A 22,229-nucleotide genomic window follows, 5' to 3' on the forward strand; every position below is an offset into this window, starting at 1 on the left:
AATCCTTGCACTTGGGAGGCAGAAGCAGTTGAGAGTCTACTCCACATAGCAAATTCCAGACCAGCCTACCTAAAAGGGGGGGTGAGGTGTGATAAAGCTGGAAGTCTTTTAAGCAAGAACAGGTAACCTCGGGTACCCTGAAGAGCGCCGTGATAATGAAACCCAATGTAGAGGAGCAGACTGATTACAGAGGAACAGAAGTGAGGGAGCTGTCAGTGGGCAGATGAAAAACCATGGTGCTTGTACTAGTAAGGGGGCAGAAATATACAGATTTTGTGTATAATTAGAAAGCAGAATTCACAGGATTTAATATTTATGTAATACAGTATTTTAGGCCATGTTTCATGTTTTGAAGATACAGCAGTGGGGGAAAAAGCAGATAACACCTTATATTGGGGTTGGTGTTGCAAAGCTCAATTGTAGGATGTTTGCCTAGTGTGTGCCAGACTCCATATTTGATTCTTCAATACCAAAAATTAATTATGTTCTCTGCACAGTTAAATAGTATGGTGGCTAGTGGATTCTGTAGCTCCTTTATGCCCGCCTCACAAAAACTATCAGGAGCTTTGAGACCTGGTTACTAAAAGGCAGCCATTATTAAACTGTAGCCAGGCACCACGACTCCCTACATAGACCAAGCTGGCCTTGAACTCACAAAGATCCTCTTGCCTCTACCTCTTTAGTTCTGGAATTAATGGTGTGCATCACCATGCCCAGCTGTTTCTCCAGGCATTTGGTTTGTTTTGTTTTAAGGGTGCATATAGAGTTTTTAAGAATATATATTAGCAGAAGTTTATGTAACGTTTCTGTGCTACTAGACAAGTTTCTCCGGGATCTGTGATCGTAAACCTTCGAACTGCTGCGTGTGCTGGCTCACACCTTCAGTCCCAGCACTTGGCAGGGGCAGGCAGATCTCTGAGTTCCAGGCCAGCCTGGTCTAGAGAGTGAGTTTAAGGACAGCCAGGGCTACACAGAGAAACCCTGTCTTGAAAAACCATTAAAACAAAACAAGTCTTTGAACTTAGTACTCAGGAGGCTGTAGTGGGAGGATCATGAGTGTGAGGCCAGCATGAGCTACATGGTATCTCCAAGAAAAAAATATGCTGAACTATGACTTTAAAATTATATATTTAAAAAAATGCTGAAGAATACTCAAAAGCATCACTTGCTGCTCGTTGTACCATTGTACTATTACTAGTGCCCTGGGTTTCTTTACATCTGGGGGGCGGGTAGGAAGACCACATAGAACTCCATTACAGCATGTCTCTCTTCCATTGCATATTTCAAACGTTTGGTAGCTTGATCCACTGGATAGAATTTATATCACAGGAGTCAGCAAATGTTACAATCAAGGCTTTCTCCCCCTAGAGAATAACTTAAATATTTACTGCCATGGTCCTTCATAAACTTAGGAATACACCTTGGAGTCAGGAAGCCATAGTTTAAGTCAGGGCCCCATCAGTTGCTAACAATGTGATTTGGCTAATATATCTAATATTGGTTTCCTCAGTCATAATATAAGAAACAGTTCTGTCTCAGCCATTTGTACAGCTAACATAAAACACCCGAGGAGGATGATTTTAAAAGAAATGTATTTCTCACAGGTCTGGAGGCAGGAAAATTCAAGATTAAGGTGCTGATAGATTTGGTGCCTCATGAGGAGGGACTGTTCTTCACAAGGCAGGAGAGAGAGAACTTTTTTTTTTTTTTTGGTTTTTTGAGACAAGGTTTCTCTGTATTGTTTTGGAGGCTGTCCTGGAACTCACTCTGTAGACATGGCTGGCCTCGAACTCACAGAGATCTGCCTGCCTCTGCCTCCTGAGTGCTGGGATTAAAGGTGTGCGCCACCACTGCCTGGCGAGGGAACCTTTTTATATGCTGTTTTTATAAATGCATTGTCCTAAAACCTTCCCCATAGGTCCCACTCCCACCTCTGACTCATTGGGGAGTAAACTTTCAGTACATGGATTTGCACACCACAGGAACAAAATAAAACAAATGAAATTTCAATAAGTGCTTAGTACAACAGCAGATATAGGTACCTAGCAGATGTGAATAAATTCTTTTCTACTCATAGGGAGATGGGAGTGGGTTATTTAGTGCCAGAAGAGATATCTCAGAAGACCAGAGTGTGTTTCCCAGCACCCATATCCAGAGGATAACAACCGCCTGTAACTACAGTTCCAGGGGTCCAACGCCCATCTCTGTCTGATTTCCTCAGACACCTGCTTGCACACAGGGCAAAGACAAGTAGGCACACACATATAAATCAAAAACAAAAAGGAATGGACTATCCAGAAGATCCATTATAAAGCAAAAGAAAATGTTTTTGTTGGAGGGATCTATTGGGAGCAGTGAGCTCTTTTTAGGTCCCTGAAGCTTTATTCCTAAGCTTTCTAACCCCAGGAGTGGGAGAATCTGGTCTCTGCTGGGATACACAATGAAAGCACCAGGCCTGGCACACCCAGCACTCAGTCATCCCTTTTGGGATGACTGAAGTCAGATTAGTTTTAGGGCAGGTTGAATGAAGCTATCCCAAGGGATAATGAAGCCAATGTTCAGCTTAAACATAGAGCCTTGCAATGCCAAAGGATGTCCTAGCCATTAAGGCTTTTGCTGGCCTATGTTCAGTCTTTCCTGGAGGAAGTCAAAAAGCTGTTGGTTGGGAGAATTGAAAAGACTACACCAAAAGGGAAATGATTGTATTTTTCAGAACTTGAATTTCCCCAGAAATCAAGCTGGAGACTGAGGTCTCTATACCCCCTCTGAATACTGGAGGGTTACCGAGGACAGGAACGGGGCATAGAAGAGGATGTGCATGCTCCTAACCCCAGGTAGCTAGGGATTAGGAGGAGTGTTAGGGCAAGATTGGAAAGCCAGTCAGCAAGAGGGAAATCTTCCCAGCCTGTGACCTGTGGTTGAAGGTATGAGTGCACTGGTGCCTGTGGCCTCCAGGGGGCGTGTGTGCATAACTATGAACAAACATCTTGGTCCAGGCAGGAGGAAGGCTGGATGGACTGAGGACAAGCAGAGGTGGCCTCTTCTGATGAGAGGAATAAAAGCAAGGTCAGTGCTGTGCTGAGTGCTTGAGGAGAGTTAACTTATGACTTATGACCAGTGACCACCACCAGAGTTGCCACATATTCACAGCCCAGTGTTTGCAAGTGGATGTAATGCTCTACCTCACAGCTTTTGTCTAGAAGTTGGGCTTCATCTGTGTTACCTGCTTGTGAAACACTGGGGGGGGGGATCTAGTCGGTCCCTGGAGATTCTGACATTGCTTTTAAGCCACCAGATGAATGCATGGTAGATGAGTTAGAAGACAACAATATTAAAGGGCCATAAGTAATTTTTGGAGGCAGGTGATGGATGGATCCAGGGGTGGTATAAAGGGGCCCAGAACTATATGTGAAGAGGCAGCGCTGTAAAATGAGCACCTGATATTTGTGCTGTTTCTCTTTAGAGGACTATGCTAGACAGACACTGGCCTACAAGTTAGAAATGGATCTCCAGAAAGGCTATATAAGGTATCAGAGGCTGTGAGGAAGAGAGAGAGAGAGTCTGGGGTATCAGCTACCAGTGCAGATCCAGCCAGAGATGCCTTGTGATGGGAGACAGTGGGTGTCAGGCCTCAGCTGTAGGAGCTGTGTCCTTTTTCCTTTGGGAATCTAGCTTTGCCCACTGACCCGTGAGGAAGGAGTGACACTAACAGCACATGTTCATTGTTAGTCAGAAGAGGACATTGTATGTGATGGCAGAAACCTGGTCTCATGCCCCTGAGTTCCCAGAACTCTGATGTTCTAGTTGGAGGAAGTTATGCAGAACAGAAACAGAAAAGAGATTCTAGGGCAGGAGGAGCAGCTGAGTAGCAGGGCTCGAGCTCAGCATGAGCATGGCCTGCAGTCTTAGCACTTAATAAAGGAGAGGGCTTCTGCCAAGGTTGGGTAAAGGGACATAAGGACCATAAGACCACCCAAGAGTGATCACTAAGGAAGAGATGTCTGGAGACTCAGGCTACAGCACAGCTGTTGCTACCTACAATTCTCTACTGAGCTGGCAGCAAGTCTTGGGAGTAACTGAAGCAGACTTTGGAGGTCCCAGGGAGTGGTGAGAATAGCAGGGACTGGGAATGATAGGTGATACCTCAAGAAGGAGGATGTGGGACCAAAACCTTGGGGAGAGAAGTAGGACCGCAGAGAAGGGGCAGTGACAAGCAAATGTGACCCCTAGAGTTCCGTATGTACCTATCATAAATATACCCCACTAATAATGTCCGCGTGCTTCAGAAGAGGAAAAATTCTCAGAAATGTAATGATGAGAGGAAAAGCAGGTCAGCAAAGTGACAACAAGAACAGGGCTCAGGATGGCAGAGCGCTTGCCTGGTGCGTGGGAAAACCCAGGATTGCTTAAGAAACAAAACTAACAAAAAGCGATCAATAAGTAGCTGGAAAATACTTCCAAATTTTGGTAGGTGACATAAAGGAAATGAGAGACTGAGAGGTCAGAAAAGCTGGTCAAGAAAGCATGCATGGAGAAGGTAAATTTAAGTCAAAACCAGTTGTAACGAATGTGCAATCCTAGTTACAGTTCAGTATGTTCTGTGACAGGTAAATAAGTGTTTCCCTCCAAAGTTGGAATTACCAAGAGAGACTACAGGGAAATGACACCCCTTTGGGCCCTCATACTGTCAGGCCTTCCCTCAGAAGCTTTTGAAACTTTTTTTTTCCTGGTAGGTGTTGAGTTGGGGACAGGGTTTGGCAATAATGAGACAATTATTTGGCAATAGTGAGATAATATCTCCAAACCAGCTGAAAGGTTTGGGGTACCCCTAGAAGAGGCCCCCCTGACTAATGCTTGGGAAAGGTTCTTTTGAATATTTCTGAGGAAACTCATTTGTGTGTGCAGGGTTATAAGCAGTGGTCTGCTTAATTGTCGTAGGCTTCGATTGAATTGGACTTGATACTCAGTACACAGAAAAGGTTCATTCCCCCTCTTCTTCCCTCTCCTATTGTAGAGATAAACTCAGCCTCAGAAAGGTAACCGTCCACCCTATTCTGATTTATGAGCACCTACACCTGCAGATTCCAGAGCGTCCCAATGGATATGGGCTAGTCAGAGCTGGAAATTTGCTGAAGGGGGTGGGGGCTACTGCCGGGAAGAGAGAGTCTTGGATTTGGGTTTCTTTTTAGACTTTGACCTTATTTGCTGTGATGCCATCTGCAAATATAACATCGATATTTCTCAATAGGGTTGGAAATGGGGGTGGTGCTGTTACAATAGGGTTGGAAATGGGGGTGGTGCTGTTACCGATTCTGTATAAGTTCAGCCTCATGCCCAGCACTGTCCTGTGGCCTTTCCAGCTCAGCATGGCTAGGGCAGTGGTAGCACCGGTAACCCTGGTGTTGCTGGGCCTGTGCTGGTCCCTGACTGTTGCCAACCCTCTTCGTTCGTGAGTAAAGCTGGACTTAGGAAAAGAGGGTTGTGATCGGGGCTTGAGTGTGATGGGGCCAGTTTCCAGACCTAGGTCATGAGCTAAGGAAGAGGAATAGGACCCATTGGACCCAGATATCTATTTGTGTTTTCTCTAGTGCCCATGGGAATGTTGCTGAAGGTGAAAGTGGGACCAAGCCAGACTCAGATGTAATCGGTGAGGCCCCAATCCCCTGAGTCTTTGTCTTCTCTGTCTCTGCATTTTATCATCTTACTGATATTTTTCCAACCCAGAGCGCTGCTCGGATGGCTGGAGCTTTGATGCTACCACCCTGGATCACAATGGGACCATGCTGTTCTTTAAAGGTAGGAGAAAGATATGCATACTGATATATGCTAGTAATATATGTATTTCCTAGCACTAGGAAATCTAAGGCAGGTGAATAATAAGTTCAAGACCAGCCCAGGCTACATGGATGACTCTGTCTGAAAAGCAAACAAATGAAAGACACAAATGTTAGAATATTTGGACCTCCAAGCATGGACCCTTCAAAGGGTGTCTTCATCTGTGAGGGCTCAGGGATTTTCTGAGGGTATAAATCACTATCTCAGTCAGTCAAATGCTTGTTCTGGATAACCTCAGAGAGTGTTGATTTTTCAGGGGAGTTCGTGTGGAAGGGGCACGCAGGGGTCCGAGAAACAATCTCAGAGAGATGGAAGAATTCCACCAGCTCAGTGGATGCTGCATTCCGTCGTGGTCCCGACAGTGTCTTCCTGATCAAGGTACTGCTGGGGCAAGGGAAGAGCTGGCCTGGAAAGGGCTGGAACCAACATTAGAGTCCCTCCTCCCGCAAGTGTCCTTGGCATGGATCCTAACTTGGTCCATTTTCTGCTGCTGTAACAGATATCTGATGATAGATAATTTTAATGAATAGTATTTTACTTGGCTCATGGGTCTGGAGTTTGGGAAGCCCAAGGGCATAGTGCTGGTATCTGGCAAGGGAACTCATGCAGCATCACAGCCTATGGAAAGATGGTACCAAGGTAAAAGAAAGAAGGCACAAGGGAGAGGCGCCCCTCCCCCTCCCTCTTCCTCTTCCTCTCCCCTCCCTCTCATCCTCTCTCCCCTCCCCTCCCTCTTCCTCTTCCCTCCCTCCCCTCCCCCTCCCCTCCCTCCCCCTCTGTCTGTCTGTCTGTCTGTCTCTATCTGTCTCTCTCTCTCTCTCTCTCTCTCTCTCTCTCTCTCTCTCTCAGAGGTCACACACAGTCTTCTGAGTATTCAATACATATTAGGATCCTCTATGTTGCTGTCCTCTTTCCACCTAGGTAAATTCTCACTCATTTTTCAACTCTTCGGTCGTATGCTTTCTTTCCAGGTTTTCTGGGACTTTTCCGGACATAATTAGACATTCTCCCTATTTTACCCATTGCTTTTTGCATGCTTTTCACCTTGGTGGCTGAATGGCTGGCATGCAGCAGTTGCTTTTAGGGATTCTTGTTATCTCTGGATTCTCAGTGCTTCTCATAATGTCCATCCTGTAATAGTCATTCAGTGTATGTTTCTTGATTGAATCTGTAAGTAAATGGGCAAATGGATGTATGAATGGGTGAGTGATTAGAAGATACCTACTTGTGAATGTGCTTACCAAAACTAAGAATGCTGCAATTAAGTGTACCACAGGAGCGTCTGGTTATACGTATCCAGATGTGAATGCATTGTAATATGGTGACTGTATTGGCTGAGAGTATGTATTGTACAAGGGGCAACATGGTGTACTCCACTAGTGGACTGAAAATTCACGAAGCTGTAAGGAGATGCTGAGTAAGTGCAGCAGAGCAAAACTGCATGTGCGAGCCACGTACCTAGAGGTGAACAGTTCCCAAGAACGTGCTTCTGAATGCAGGGAGACAAAGTCTGGGTATACCCTCCTGAAAAGAAGGAAAACGGATATCCAAAGCTGCTCCAAGAAGAATTTCCTGGAATCCCATACCCACTGGACGCAGCTGTGGAGTGCCACCATGGAGAATGCCAGAGTGAAGGCATACTCTTCTTCCAAGGTGTGTCCACAGGGGAATCCGAGAACACAGCTGGGTTCATGGTTCTCAGGCTGCTCCTGGTGATGGGGGAAGAGCCACTGTTGGCTTTATAAGGAAAGCGAATGCATGGAAAAGCCCGTTACAGGCTAGAGATCAAGTGGAAGTCATTCTAATGAAGGCGACTGGGCTAACGTTTCTCTTTCATGCTCCTTGGTCATCTCACCATGACCAAACCCCTATTGACCTTTCCACTTTCGCTGCTAATACCCCCTGACCTTGTCTCCAGAAACTCCACGCTATTCCCTGTATACCACATTTGCCTTCAGCTTCCTTTCTTGTCTGCCTTATAACTCCTGCCTGGGGTTTCGGTTTGTTTCCTCTTTGTCCGACTTCTCCCAGCCCTTCCTATTACTGGGTTGATCATGTACACCTTGCTGCTGGCTTTTGATGTATGGTCACTCTCTTCAGCTGCCTCCCTGCGGTGCTTGTTTGCTCCACCTATTCTGGGCCCCAGTGCAAGTCCAAGGTGTGCAAAACCCAGCCTCACTGACTGCCTTTTGATTTCTTGGTCATAGGTAACCGCAAGTGGTTCTGGGACTTTGCTACAAGAACCAAAAAGGAACGTTCCTGGCCAGCCGTTGGGAATTGCACCGCAGCCTTGAGGTGGCTTGAACGCTACTACTGCTTCCAGGGTAACCAGTTCCTGCGCTTCAACCCAGTCACAGGAGAGGTGCCTCCCAGATACCCTCTGGATGCCCGTGACTACTTCATGGCCTGCCCTGGCAGAGGTGAGAAAGCCCCAGCCTCTGGGGTCTACTGGGATTTACCTACGCTGGCTGAGTTTGCTCGTATGCTAACCTCTCACCTTAACTCTGTACTCTAACATCTTACAGTGGTTCCCCCCATTATCCTCAAACAGGGGAAACCCACATTCCCACTAGTCCTGGCTGTCTCTTCATCAGCAGAACATACTCTAACTCCCTCTCCCTGTGTTCCCATCACCTGTTTCTCTTCCAGGTCACGGTAGACACAGAAATGCAACTGGTCACGGGAATAGCACCCATCCTATGCATTCACGCTGCAGCCCAGATCCCGGCTTGACTGCATTAATGTCTGACCACCGTGGTGCCACCTATGCCTTCAGTGGTGAGAGACTGCCCCAAACTCCCCGTCTCTACCCTCCTGTCTCTTGCTTACACCCCTCCTCTCTGACAGAGCCCCTCCACTTTCATCACCAGGTCCTGTATTTTGTCCCTTTGTCCCTCACCTCCATTTAGCACACCATCCCCTCAGATGCATATTTTCAGCCTTGTCGTTCACTGTCCAGGCCTTTCTTCTACATGTTGGACTGTCTGATTCTGTACTGTTTATGTGCTCTGTGGGATACCTCTATTCCCAGTCATTTCTCGAGTGTCCCTTGGCCTGCTGAGTCCTCCGACTGTCCCTTGGCCTGCTGAGTCCTCTGACTGTCCCTTGGCCTGCTGAGTCCTCTGACTATCCCTTGGCCTGCTGAGTCCGCCGACTGTCCCTTGCTCTCTGGACCTCTCTGTGTACCCACACCTGCCTGTCTCCCTGGTTCTTGTGTGTCTCTCTGAGACTCCTTGCTCTCTGGCTCTCCCTGTGTCTCTGTGCCTCCTTGTGTCATTTGCTCTGGAACATGCCTTTCTGAGTACTCCGGCTCCCCTTAATTTATTTCAGGAACCCCATCTTTCCAAGGTGTTTAATTCTTACTTCCTGGACTCTGGACTCAGCATCACTTAGGGATGAGAAGTTCCCACTGCTAACAAACAGACCCTTGAGCACTCCAGACCCTTAGAATATAGCTTCAAGGAGATTTTTTTTTGCTTTAAATATTCAATGAAGTTATCCTTCCCTTGATCTGTGTCATCAGTTGGTAAAAGCCATCTCATGATATTTTGGAACATACAACTCCTAAGGCAGGTAGTAACAGGGCACACTCTACACTGAAGACATCTCCAAAATGGGAGGGAACAACCAAAGTACATTCAAGCTGAGATATATGTAGCAAAAATGACATAAATGGCAAGAGCATAGAAAAGTAAAAATACCTTTTAATTCCTAACTTCTGAGCAAATGATATGTTGTGATTAACAAGTTCTATTGAGAAATATATAGCTACATGGAATGTGTATCCTCTAGCATGAATGCACACCTTAGTGAAAAAAAACATATAACTTCAATGAAACATACATGTTGTGACAATACAGAACTGAGCTGAGAACACATGTCATAGTAATAACATGTGTCAGGAGAATATGCATCTATGGTGAGTGTGTGGGATCATTGGGGGAAACCACAAAGTAAGTGTGTGTGTGTGTGTGTGTGTGTGTGTGTGTGTGTGTGTGTGTGTGTGTGTGTGTTGGGAGCAAAGATTGATTGGAACATCCTAGGTTTGGGGTACAAAACAGGACCAAATGAATGTGTCATGTGAACAATTAAATGTGAGCCTAAAGTTCAAAGGAGATGTCAGTCTGAATGGAAAAGAGTTTATGGGTGTCCTAGCACACAGATGATATTTATGAGACCATCAAGGGAGGTAAAGGTATTTAGAGAAGAAAAGAGTACAAAATAGCGACTCTAATCTCTTAGATAGAAGATCAAAAAGGATAGTCAAAAAATAAGTAGCGTGCTGCATGAATCTGGGACTGTAGGAGCTAAGATTTTCTTTTTTGGAATGTTTAATGAAGAAGGAATGCTTAGGGATATAGCTCAGTTGGTAGAGTTGTTTGCTCTGCATGCACAAAGTTCTGGACTGGATCCCTAGAACCATATAAACTGGGCATGGCAAGCGGAAGCAGAGGATCAGAAGTTCACAAATGCCACCCACAGCTCCATAGGAAAAGGGGGTGGTGAACAGTCAAATGACGCTGAAAGCCAAAAGGTAGAAATTAACCAGTATATTTGGAGGACAGTGCTGACTTTGATAGGAGCAATTTCAATGGAGGATAGAAACACAAGCATAGTTAGAGTGCAGTGAGGGAAAGGGAAATAAGAGTAAATTCCTTTAGTAAGTTACTATGAGAATAAAAGAGATTGGAGAGGGGCTGGAGAGATTGCTCAGTGGCTAAGAATACTAGCTGACTTTCCAGAGGTCCTGAGTTCAATTCCCAGTAATTACATGATGGCTCACAACCATCTGTAATGAGATCTGGTACCTTCTTCTGGCCTGCAGGGATACATGAAGACAACACTGTATACATAATAAAAGAGGTTGGAGAGATTGCTAAGTAAGTGAGCTTGCTAGCTGCTCAAGTGTGAGGAACTGAATTTGGAATCCCCAGGATCCATGTAAAAGGCCAGGCAAATCAGGGTGCACACCTGTAACCTATTACTGTTGGGAAGCAGACACGGAAAGACCATCGGGGTTTGCTCACTGCCAGCCTACCTCTAGAGTAATTAAAAGATCTGGTTTTCAAGAGAACGGGGTAGAAAATGATTGATAGAGCAGGATAGCCAACATCCTCTTGTGGCCTTTATACACATGTATAAGTTCATATATCCTCCTCCATACACATGTGTGCCTTACTCACATATACCACACACACTTGCTGAAGTCTGGTCTGCTGTTCTCATGATTGCCTCTCGATGTGGCCCCTGCTCACTCCAGCTCCAATGAAGCCACAGTTCCCAACATGGCTCTCCCCTCACCCTATTCCTTCTTGGCCTCTGCATGCATTCTCTCCCTCTCATGACTCAAACCTGCATTCCTTGCTTGTCCCTTCACTATGTTAGCTTTTACTGCCAGCTCTAGCACTACCTCTGATATCCCACAGGCTCCCACTACTGGCGTCTGGACTCCAGCCGTGATGGGTGGCATAGCTGGCCCATTGCTCATCATTGGCCCCAGGGGCCTTCAACAGTAGATGCTGCCTTTTCCTGGGATGATAAAGTCTATCTCATCCAGGTGCGTTTTGGGAGCAAGGCTTAAGATGGAAACTGGGACAGGACAAGACTATACAGGTCTATGTTAATTACTCTCCTTTGTCCCCTAGGGCACTCAAGTGTATGTCTTCCTGACAAAGGGAGGCAATACCCTAGTAAGCGGTTATCCAAAGCGACTGGAGAAGGAACTTGGGAGCCCTCCTGGGATCAGCCTTGAGACTGTGGATTCAGCCTTTAGCTGCCCTGGTTCTTCCAAGCTCTATGTAACAGCAGGTGAGGAACTTTGGGTACTAAGGGGTGTCTTGTTCTGCTAATTATTCATGGCATAGATGACCAGGTGGGGATGAGAAAAGCTAAGTTGAGATTCTCGTGATATAGAAGCCATGTTAAGTTTGTTGTCTTCTTCCCAGGACGGCGGCTATGGTGGCTGGATCTGAAGTCAGGTGCTCAGGCGACATGGACAGAGCTTTCTTGGCCCCATGAGAAAATTGATGGGGCCCTGTGTTTGGAAAAGTCTCTTGGTCCCAACTCATGTTCTTCCAGTGGTCCCAGCTTGTACCTTATCCATGGGCCCAATTTGTACTGCTACAGCAGTATAGACAAACTGAATGCTGCCAAGACGGTTTCTAAGCCCCAGAAAGTAAACAGCCTTCTTGGCTGCAGTCAGTAAGAAGTCCTGATGGGAATTAGCCCAGCTCAGTCCAGCCCAGCCACCTCTCCATTTTCATCCTAATAAAACCAGATGGTTTCTTCACATGAATCATGGGGTGTTGATTGTGAAACAGTCTTTTTTATTTGAATTTAAAGGTTAGCAACTTTCTTTTTAAAACACTTATTATTTCATTGTTTTTTTAAGTAGATGAAAGTGCATGGGTATGTGCACATGAGTGCAGGTGCCCACAGAGGTGAGAGGAATTGGGTCCACTGGAGCTGCAGTTACAGGCAGTTATGAGATGCCCAATGTGGGTGTGGATCCTAGTCAAGAGCGGTGTGAGCTCTTAAAAGTTGAGCCGTGTCTCCCACTCAAGCAACTACTCTTTTGAGACTCTCAAGTTCAAACAAGGCCGTGGGAAGCAAGGGCAATACATAGATGACTTCCTCTTTTTCTTTTTTTATTAATTTATTTTTTTATATTCTAATCCCAGTTCCCCCTCCCTCCTTTCCTTTCACTCCCTCCACTCCCCACCTCCCCCATCTGCTCCACAGAGAGGGTAAGACCTCCCCTCAGAAGTCTACTAAGTCTGTTCTGTCATCTAATTGAGGCAGGACCAAGGCACCTCTCTATCCCCACACCTGTGTCTAGGCTGGGCAAGGTATCTCTCCATGTAGAATGGGCTCCACTAAGTCAGTTTGTGCATTAGTGTCAGATCTTGGACCCACTGCCAGTGGCCTCATATATTGTCCCAGTCGCACCATTGTCACCTATATTAAGGGAGGCTAGTTCAATCTTATGCACGTTCCCCATTTGTCAGACCTGAATCAGTGATCTCTCACTAGCTTGGGTCAGCTGATTCTGTGTATTTCCCCGTCATGGTCTTGACTCCTTTGTTCATATTTTTGCTCCTCCCTCACTTCAATTGTACTCCAGGAGCTTAGCCCATTGGTTAGTTGTGGATTTCTGCTTCCACGTAGATGATTTTCTAATCGAAACCACAGGCCTTTTCTTGTTTGCTTTTCCTTTTATTTCTTCTGATTCCCCTGACCCTCCTCCTCTCCCCTTCCTTTCTATCTTCTTCTTTGGTCTCATGTAGCTTAGGCTGGCTTCAAACTCCCCATCTAGCCAAGGATGTCCTTGAACTTCTCTAATCCTTCTGTCTTGACCTTTCCAGTGCTAGGGTTACAGGCATGCACCACCATGCCAAGTTTATCCTGGAGATCAAACCCAGTACTTTGTGACTGCTAAACAAGCACTCTACCAACTGAGACACCTTCCTAGCTCAGAACATGATTTATCCCAGTCTGTCTACACATAGTGGGAAAAACAGACCAGTGTAGGAAGAGAAACTGTTGAGTGTGCACAGCATGTGAGAGCTAAGACTCTGACCTAACCTGACCATAACTGGCCCAGGGCATCAAGAGCCCCAGGGCTTGTGTCAGCTATGCTATTCAAAGTGGGTTGGCTTGGAGTTGCTGTGGAATGTCTTCTGTGGGTGGGTAGGAGGCTCCAACTGTAGTTCTGAGTGGTTTGGGTAGAAATCAGCAGTCAAGATGTTATTGCCTTGAGTTAAGCACAAGTGGAGTGAAGGCTAAGTGGGAAAACAAGAGCACAGTGGCAGGTTGGAGATGGATGGAATGATTCTGAAAGACGGAGCAGTGGTGTGCATGTACAGAACCAGTCTCTGGGGGATTGATGCTTCTGGGGCCTGGAGCCTTATGTAGTCTGCTGGTAGGGGTGGTCTGGCCTCCCTTTTGCCCTCCATGGTGTTTGCACCCTAGAGACCAGCAGATGCCTCCTGTATAGAAGTTACAATGCTTGCTTGTTTTCTGCTCAGAAGCAAAGCAAACCTTTAGACTCCATTACAATCACCCATTTAGAGAGTTGTAACAAGTGAACCTCAGCTGAGATTCTCTTTCCCTTCCAAAGCTAGCTGAGACTGGAGGCTGGTTTGTTTTAGAGCCTAAAATTTAGGCTCAAAAATAGCCTGAAAATCTATCTGTGTGGGTGAGGGGTATTTGTTTTTATTTACTTTTTGCATTTGAGTGTTTTCCCTGCATGTATGTTGGTGTACTGTGTGCATACTTAGTTCTGTTGGAGGCCAAAAGAAGCCATCTATTCTCTGGGACCAAAGTTACTAGACAGTTATGAACTGCCATGTGGATGCTGAGAATTGAACCTGGGTCTCTGGAAGAGAAACTAGTACTCCTAATTGCTGAGCCATCTCTCTAGCCCCAAACTGGAGGTGTTTCTCTGATTATCTATATCATATTCTCTATGACTTCTTCAAAATAGATACAGTATTGCCTGTGATCCCCATTACTGGAGAGACTGGGTAACAGGAGTGTCACAGAGCCAGTGATTGCTGCCTGGGCTACAGAATGAGTTTAAGGCCAGTTTGGGCAACATAACAAGACCTTTTTCTAAATAAAATGTAAAAAGAGAGTTGGTGATATAACTCTGTAATGAGCATTCTTCCCACCAGCCTGGTCCCAGAGCTGAATCAACCCCAAATAACACACAGAGACTCTATTAGTTACAATGTTGTTGGTCAATGTCCAGGGCTTCTCATTGGCTAGTTCTGTCTCAAGTATTAACCCATGACTACTAATATATATATATATTTTTTTAAATAAGGTCTTATCTTACTGAGGATGCCAGCCTCATGTGTCCTCTCTTCCTGGGATTATATGGTGACTCTCCACTCTTGACTACATTTCCCAGAATCCTCCTCAACTCCTGGTCCCACCTATCTTGCTTCCCTATTGGCCAATGGTGCTTTATTTATGAATCAATAAGATAAACGTATACACAGAAAGACTTCCCCCATCATAACTCTGTCTTAAGGTTTTCATTGCTGTGAAGAGACACCATGATCATGGCAACTCTTATAAAGAAAACATTTAATTGGGATGGTTCGCTTATAATTTCAGAGGTTTAATCAGATGGTTTGCTTATAGTTTCAGAGGTTTAATCCATTATCATCATGACAGGGAGCATGGTGACATGCAGCCAGACAGGATGTTGTAGCTGTAGCCGAGGCAACAGGGAGTTGACTAAAACTCATTCTGAGGGAAGTCTGAACAAAAAGAGACCTCAAAGCCCACCCCCACAGTGACACACTTCCTCCAGCAAGTCTACACCTACTTCAGCAGGCAACACCTCCTAATAGTGCTGCTCCCTATGAGATTATGGGGGCCAATTACATTCAAACTACCACACACTCAGTGGTAGAATGCTAGCCTACAATGTATGTAGTTTTTAAGGTGTGTATGTGGACATGTGTATAGGTGCATGTGCATGATTCCTCCTAGACCACTCCTCCTGCTTCCCAGTGAAGCAGGTTCTCTCAGTCAAACCCAGTGCTCACTGCTAATGGTTAGTCTTGCTCTCTTGTGGCTAAAATTCCAGGAGGCTTCTCAGCCCACCTGGCATCTCCCCATTCAGCATTTGCATGGGCATCTGGTGATACCAACTCAGGTTTTCATGTTTGTGGAGCAAGCTCTTTAACCCATGCCATCTCTCCAGACTCATGCCACCATTTTTATTACCATCATCTATCACCCTCCTGATTGTGTCCACTAAGTTGCAAAAAGTTTTGTACACAAATGAATCATTCCCCTACTTCAACTACCCCATGGCCAAACTGTTGCTCTTTATTACTCATAGCTGTTTCACCTGTGAAGAAATTCCTTCAGTTCCAGCATCCAAGGTGTCTTAGGGCTTTGTTGCTGTCAAGAGACACCAGCAACTCTTATAAAGGAAAAGATTTTAAAATTTTTATTATTTAATCCATTTTTCCAGCTCTATTACAGTTTCCCCTCCCTCCCCCTTCTCCTCCCAGTCCCTCTCCCCAACTTCCCCTCTTCCCACATACCCCAATCCACTCTTCTTCCTTTCTCTTCAAAAAAGGGAAGGCCGTCCATGAATATTGGTCAGCCATGGCATATCAAATTGCAGTGAGACTAGGCACCTCCTTTCCTATTGAGGCTGGATGAGGTAACCCAGTAGGATGAAAGGGTCCCAGAAGCAGATAATAGAGTCAGAGACAGCCCCTTCTCCCTCTGTTAGGAGTACCACAAGGAGACTAAGCTACACAATTGTAACATATGTGCAGAGTGTCTAGTTCCATGCAAGCTCTCAGGTTGGTGTTGATGGTCCAACCTGAGAGTCTCTATGAGCCCCTGTGAACCTGAGTTAGTTGTTCCCCAACTCCCAAGTGTGTGTGTGTGTGTGTGTGTGTGTGTGTGTGTGTCCTGGCCCTTTTGGCTCTCATGTGGATGCTGAGAATTGAACCTGGGTCCCCTGGAAGTATTACTAATTTCTTTATTTCTAAAAGAATTAGTCAGGACTGGCTTACAGTTTCAGAATTTAGTCCATTGTTGTCATGGTGGGAAGCATGGCTGTGGGCAGGCAGACTTGGTGCTGGAGGAGCTGAGAGTTCTACATCTTGAGCCACAGGTATCAGGAGGAGACTGTACCACACTGGGCATAGCTTGAGCATATAAGACCTTAAAGCCTGCCTCCACAGTGATACACTTCCTCCAACAAGGCCACACCCCCTATAGTGCCACTCCCTATGAGTCTATGTGGGTCATTCCTATTGAAACCATCACATCATGTATGAGAATAACCTACCTTTTTCCCTTTTCCACACGTACCCCATTCCCACCCAGGCTTCTGCTTTTTTACTTTTTCACTGTCTTCTACTCCGAAAGCCATATTTTTCCTCCAAGTGTGAACACCAGGATTGATCTTTGAACTGTTTCATAACAATACTTTTATGTCTCTGCCTTACTGTCATTTTTATCTATAAAAACAGAAGGAAGTAACAAAATCTAGCTAGAGGTCAGAGAAAGAGAATGTTGGAGTTTGACATGCTTGACTTCAAACTCCAGCTAAGCTTCTTAACTCTCTTTGGGGAACTTAGCCTCTCTGAGTTGTTTTGTGTTTGTTTAGCTTTTGGAGATAGACTCTTATATAGTTCAGGCTGGCCTTACACTCTTTTTGCAGCCGAGGGTAACTTTGAACTCCATTTTCTCCTGCTTCTACCTCCCCAAGTGCTGGGGATTACAGGCATGTGCCACCACACCACCACTGACATTCTCTGAGCTGTGTATGTGTGTGTGTGTGTGTGTGTATGTGTATGTCCTGCATGCATGTGCAAACTAGGAGTATGCGTTGCATCAATCATTGTTCAATACTTCTACAGAAGCCACTCTGGGCATTTCAAGTAAACAAAAAATTAAAGCAAAAAAATTGTTATAAAGTTGAGGTTTGGAAATGCCTCTGGGAGATAATAGCATTATCCAAACACTGGGACACTAACTGCCAATCTTGCTTTAGAGGAGGAAAACAAAGAAGAGGTGTTGTCTAAAGATACAGAAGGTTGCCGGCCGGTGGTGGCGCATGCCTTTAATCCCAGCATGGAAGAGGCAGAGGCAGGTGGATCTCTGTGAGTCAGAGACCAGCCTGGTTTACAAGAGCTAGTTCCAGGACAGCTTCCAAAGCCACAGAGAAACCATGTCTCAAAAAACAAAACAAAACAAACAAACGGAAAAAAAAAGATACAGAAGGTGGGGCAGACACATTTGGACTGGCTTGTGTTGCTGATGCTTTTCTCATATTCAGGGACCACTGCTGAGATGCGGACAAAAAAGGAGGGAAAGTTCTCCCTTCCTTCCACCTTCAGACTTAAGTGAGTCCAAGCCGACGAAGGACTTAGAGAGTGGTAGTTTTCAGATCCTGGGCTTAGGTGGTGCAGGGGGCATTACAGAGAAGTGGGGGTGGGGATGAGTACCAACAGGCGAAACCTGCCATGATTATATTCATCACAACTCTTAAGTTGTAAAAAACAACAAAAAATTGTAGTCATAGCAGCAAAGAAGACAATCTGTTGATTTATGTGCCCAAAAATCATGCAAGCAGACTTTGGCTTCAAGCCAAGGTCAACACAGATGTTAAGTTGATGTCTTTAGGCCTTTCTGCCCTGAACCCTGCTTTTTTTTTTCAGGTTGTCCTCGTTGTCAGGTAGGTACTACCTCCTTAATGACAAGATGCCTGCCAAGCTTATACTGTGTTTGATAGCTCCAGGAAAATTCCTGGACCTGATTTCCATGTCCCTCTTTGGTCCTGTGTCCATCTCTGAATTGATCACTGTAAGTGTTGCACCTCTGAGGGGAAAAGTATCCTAGCGATTGGGAGCCAAGGGATACCACAAAGTCACACTACACAACAAACCTCACACAGAGATTTAGTGAGAAAGACACAGGAGTAGCTGCCTCCACCAGAGTGAGAAGCAGCAAAGAGCTGAGCAGGAGGCAGACTTTATGTAGGGATTCTTTCCAGGGTGGAGATTGGTGGGATTTCTAGTCCTGAGCTGGAGGCAACCCAGGGATTGGTGGGATTTTAAGTTCATGGATTGGTGGGTATTTGAGCGAAAGGACTGATTGGGTTTTTAAACCTGACATGAGCGCAGACCTTTTACCCGACATTCACTATGCAAGTGCAGTTCTGAGTTTGGAGCCCACCATAAAGGGGGTTGTAGGACTGAGACTCCACATAAGAAAGAGTGGGAAGGGTGGGTCTCTAAAGCATAACCTTCTCAGATGAGGTTAGGGGTGGTGGAAAATGCACCAATATTAAAAGATGTATATACCCAGGAGTGGGATTTCTGGGTTAGATGCAATTTCTAGAGTTAGTTTAGTGTTTTATATCTATATGGGGCAGCAGTAAAGAACATGCAATGCTCTCCCAGAGAACCCCAGTCCCAAACCCAGAACTCATGCTGGGCAGCTCACAGCCGCCTGTAACTCCAGCTCCAGGGCATACATACAAAGCTCCCTTCTGGCCTTAATCTTCCCCCAATACACATAAATAAAAATAAATAAATCTTTTTTTTAAATGTGAGCTAGATGGAGTGGTGCATACCTTTAACCCCACAGTCAGAAGGTAGAGAGAGGCAGACTTCAGAGTTCAAGACTAACCTGGTCTACAAGTTCCAGGACAGCCAGGGCCACATAGAAAGACTCTGTCACAAATAAACAAATAAACAAAGTATATGTGTCTGGTACCTATATGCCACATGTGTATGGTTATGCACAGAGGCCAGGTGAGTAGGATCCCCTAGCTAGAATTACAGGTGTTCATAAGCTGCCTGATACGGATTCTGGGACCCACACTCGGGTCTTCTGTAAAAACAAGTGCTCTTAACTACTAAGCCACCTAAGGGGGAGGAGGGAATGAGAGCACGAGGGAATGAGATGGTCAAGTGGGGTAGGGATGCAGTGGGAGGGCAATGAAAGATACCACAATAGAGAGTCACTGTGGGCTTAGGGAGAAACCTGGTGCTAGGGTCACTCCCAGGAATCCACAAGGAGGACCCCAGCTAGGACTCCTAGAATAGTGGAGAGGATACCCGAACTGGCCTTCCCCTGTAATCAGATTGGTGACTACCCCAACTATCATCATAGAGTCTTCATCCAGTAACTAATGGAGCCAGATACAGAGGTCCACAACCAAGAACCAGGCCAAGCTTCAGGAGTCTAGTCGAAGACACGGGGGAAGGAACACATGAGCAAGGGAGGTCAAGACCATGATGGAGAAACATACAAAGACAGCTGAACCAAGCTTGTGGAAACTCATGAACTCTAGACCTACAACTGTGGGAACTCCAGGGTACCAAACTAGGCCCTCTGTATTGGGAGACAGTTGTGAACCTTGGACTAGCTGAGGGACCCCAGGCAGTAGGACCACAATACAAATCTGGTACATGAGCTAGCTTGTTGGAGCCCACTCCCCATGGTAGGATGCCATACTCAGTCTTAATGCATGGGGGAGGGGCCTGCCCCTGTCCCCACTTACTGTGCTAGACTATGTTAACTTCTCATGGGAGCCATTACCCAGGAGGAGGAGTGGATTGGGCGTGGGCCAGGGGCAGGGAGGCAAGGGTGGGTAGGAGAAAGCGAGGGGCAGGCAGGAGGAGGTGTGGGAGGGAGAGCTGTGGTTGGAATGTAAAATGAAATTAAAAATAAAAAAATTTTAAACAGATTTGGATATGTAGCCCAGCCTGCCTGACCTCAAAATTAAGATCCTCCTGCATCTGTCACCCAAGAGCTCTGTTTTTGTTTCCTGAGGATACTCCATGCCACACAACTAGAACCTTTTAATTGAAAAAGAATTATTTTAGGTGTGTTTGGCAGCCATGTGTGTCTGTGTGTCATGTGTGTGCAATGTTCTCAAAGATGAAAAGAGGGCATCAGATCCCCTGGAACTGGCGTTACAGACGATTGTGAGCTACGATGTGAGTGCTGGGGGCTCTCTCCACGAGCAGCCAGTGCATTTAGTAACTGAGTCGTCTCTCAGACTTTCTTTTGAGATGGGGGTTTTCTGAGTAGTCCTGGTTTTCCTGGAACTCTTTGTAGATCAAACTGGCCTTGAACTCACAGAGATTAGCCTGCTTCTTCCTTCAGAGTGCTGGGATTAAAGGTGTGTGCCGCCATACCTGGCCCCAAACCAAACTCTAAGCTCAAATCGTTTTCCAGCTCCTACCCCCTGTTTCTTCCAAGCTTCTCACATGGAGGTCCCTCACTTACACATCTACTTTTCTGTTTGCTCAGTTCATCACAATGGGCACCCCAGTTTTCTGCTGAGGTGGATCGTTGGGGTTCACGACCTTCACCATGCTGAATTCAAAGAATGCAGTTTTTGCTTTGACCTTATTGGAAATCTTTGCAGCAGCTGATGCTATTACCATTTAATGGTCCTTGAACTCCCTCCCTTGGATCTTATCCATGCTGTTAATTTCTCTCAATTCCTCTCTTACTCTCAAGTTTCTTCTCAGTTTCCTTCCTGACTTGCCCTTTCCTTTGCTGGCTCCCTAAGCCTGGGCATTTCTGGAGTTCAGGTCTTGGGCATTTGAGACCTTAGTGCCACTTAGTGCTTTGATGGTTAGGATATTTCTACAGAAGTGTCTTAAGGAAGTGCGTGCCAGGCCTGGAATCTGATTTCTGAATTCCACCTCATGTAGTACAGGAGAATATTTTATTCTATAGATTTTCTTTTCCTTCTTTCTTGTTTTTGGCAGGGGGTGGGGGTGGGAGGATGGGAGGTTGGGGAGGTCTTTGTGTAGCCTTGGGCATCCTGGAACTTGCTCTGTAGACCAAGCTAGCCTCCAACTCAGAGATCTGCCTGCCTCTGCCTCCCAAGTGCTGAGATTAAAGACGTGAGCCACCACTGCCCAGCTTTCTATGGATTTTCTAAATAAAAGCCACCATCCAGAAGTACTGAGGTTTATTGCTTTAAATACAAGAAAACATGTATTGTAAAACAATATTTGGGCTGGCAAGATGGCTCAGCTGGTAAAGGCTTGGTGTAAGCCTGATGACATGACTTCCATCCCTGGGACCCACATAGTAGAAGGAGAGAACCAACTCTTGCCCATTGTCTCCTGAATTACACACATGCACCATAGCATGCATGAGCTCACACACATACATGCACACAAAATAAGTAAAAATGCAATAAAACCCCCAATATTCATGTGTAGTGAAGGATTATTTTTTCCCTAAAAGTGTTAATGTGGATGAAAATTCTGTTCTTACATCTAGATGACTTGGACACCAATTGCCAAGTAATGCTAATTGGCCGGTCTATCCAACTTAATAGCATGACTTCATTATTCATTGAGTATAGTGGCATGTGTCTATCATCTCAGCATGTCAAGAGGAACCCAGTAGGCTCAAGAGGCTAAGACCAGCCTAGCTACACAGTGAGTTCCAGGCCAGCCTGGGCTGCAGATAAAGTGACTCCAGATAGATTTTCTTGGAACCAATCTTTCTTTGTAGTTCCGTTGTAATAACTGCAACACATTACTACCGTAGAGGGCCTCACGTTGGTCAGGACCACACAGCATCCATAGTATTTCATAGGGCAAGAATTGATCTTGTGGCATAGAGAACATAAAAAGAGAGAGAAAGGAAGAGTACAGGACACACACTGATTCTGTGTAGGTCAAAACATTTTATAAACCTAGGAGAAGGTAAGGAACTCAGGAGCACTGCCTGTATGGAGGACACATTTTTTTCTCTTGCACTCTAGCTAATTAGACCATGGAGGTTTGAATGAGAATGGCCCACATAGGTCATAAGATTGAACACTTGGTCTCTAGTTGGTGGACCTGCTTGGGAAGGATTACGAGATGTGA

General features: G+C 45.7%; 1 protein-coding gene across 2 annotated transcripts; it reads left to right on the forward strand.

The window, feature by feature from the left end:
* The first annotated feature begins 1,785 nt into the window (after positions 1-1,785).
* On the forward strand, positions 1,786-12,130 carry Hpx (hemopexin). 2 transcript variants are annotated; one of them, XM_040757071.1, is made up of 10 exons: positions 1,786-3,066; positions 5,589-5,647; positions 5,725-5,796; positions 6,092-6,213; positions 7,335-7,488; positions 8,043-8,255; positions 8,485-8,613; positions 11,262-11,392; positions 11,481-11,643; positions 11,781-12,130. In XM_040757071.1, exons 1-10 carry the CDS (start codon positions 2,927-2,929, stop codon positions 12,038-12,040), a joined length of 1,443 nt encoding a protein of 480 aa, XP_040613005.1. In that variant the 5' UTR covers positions 1,786-2,926; the 3' UTR covers positions 12,041-12,130. The 2 variants fall into 2 exon arrangements, with proteins under 2 accessions (XP_040613005.1, XP_005087494.4); XM_005087437.4 differs by lacking the exon at positions 1,786-3,066 and adding an exon at positions 3,084-5,449.
* The last annotated feature ends 10,099 nt before the right edge of the window (positions 12,131-22,229 follow it).

This window comes from Mesocricetus auratus, unplaced genomic scaffold (assembly GCF_017639785.1).
Source record: "Mesocricetus auratus isolate SY011 unplaced genomic scaffold, BCM_Maur_2.0 Super-Scaffold_4256, whole genome shotgun sequence".
Lineage (NCBI taxonomy): Eukaryota > Metazoa > Chordata > Mammalia > Rodentia > Cricetidae > Mesocricetus > Mesocricetus auratus.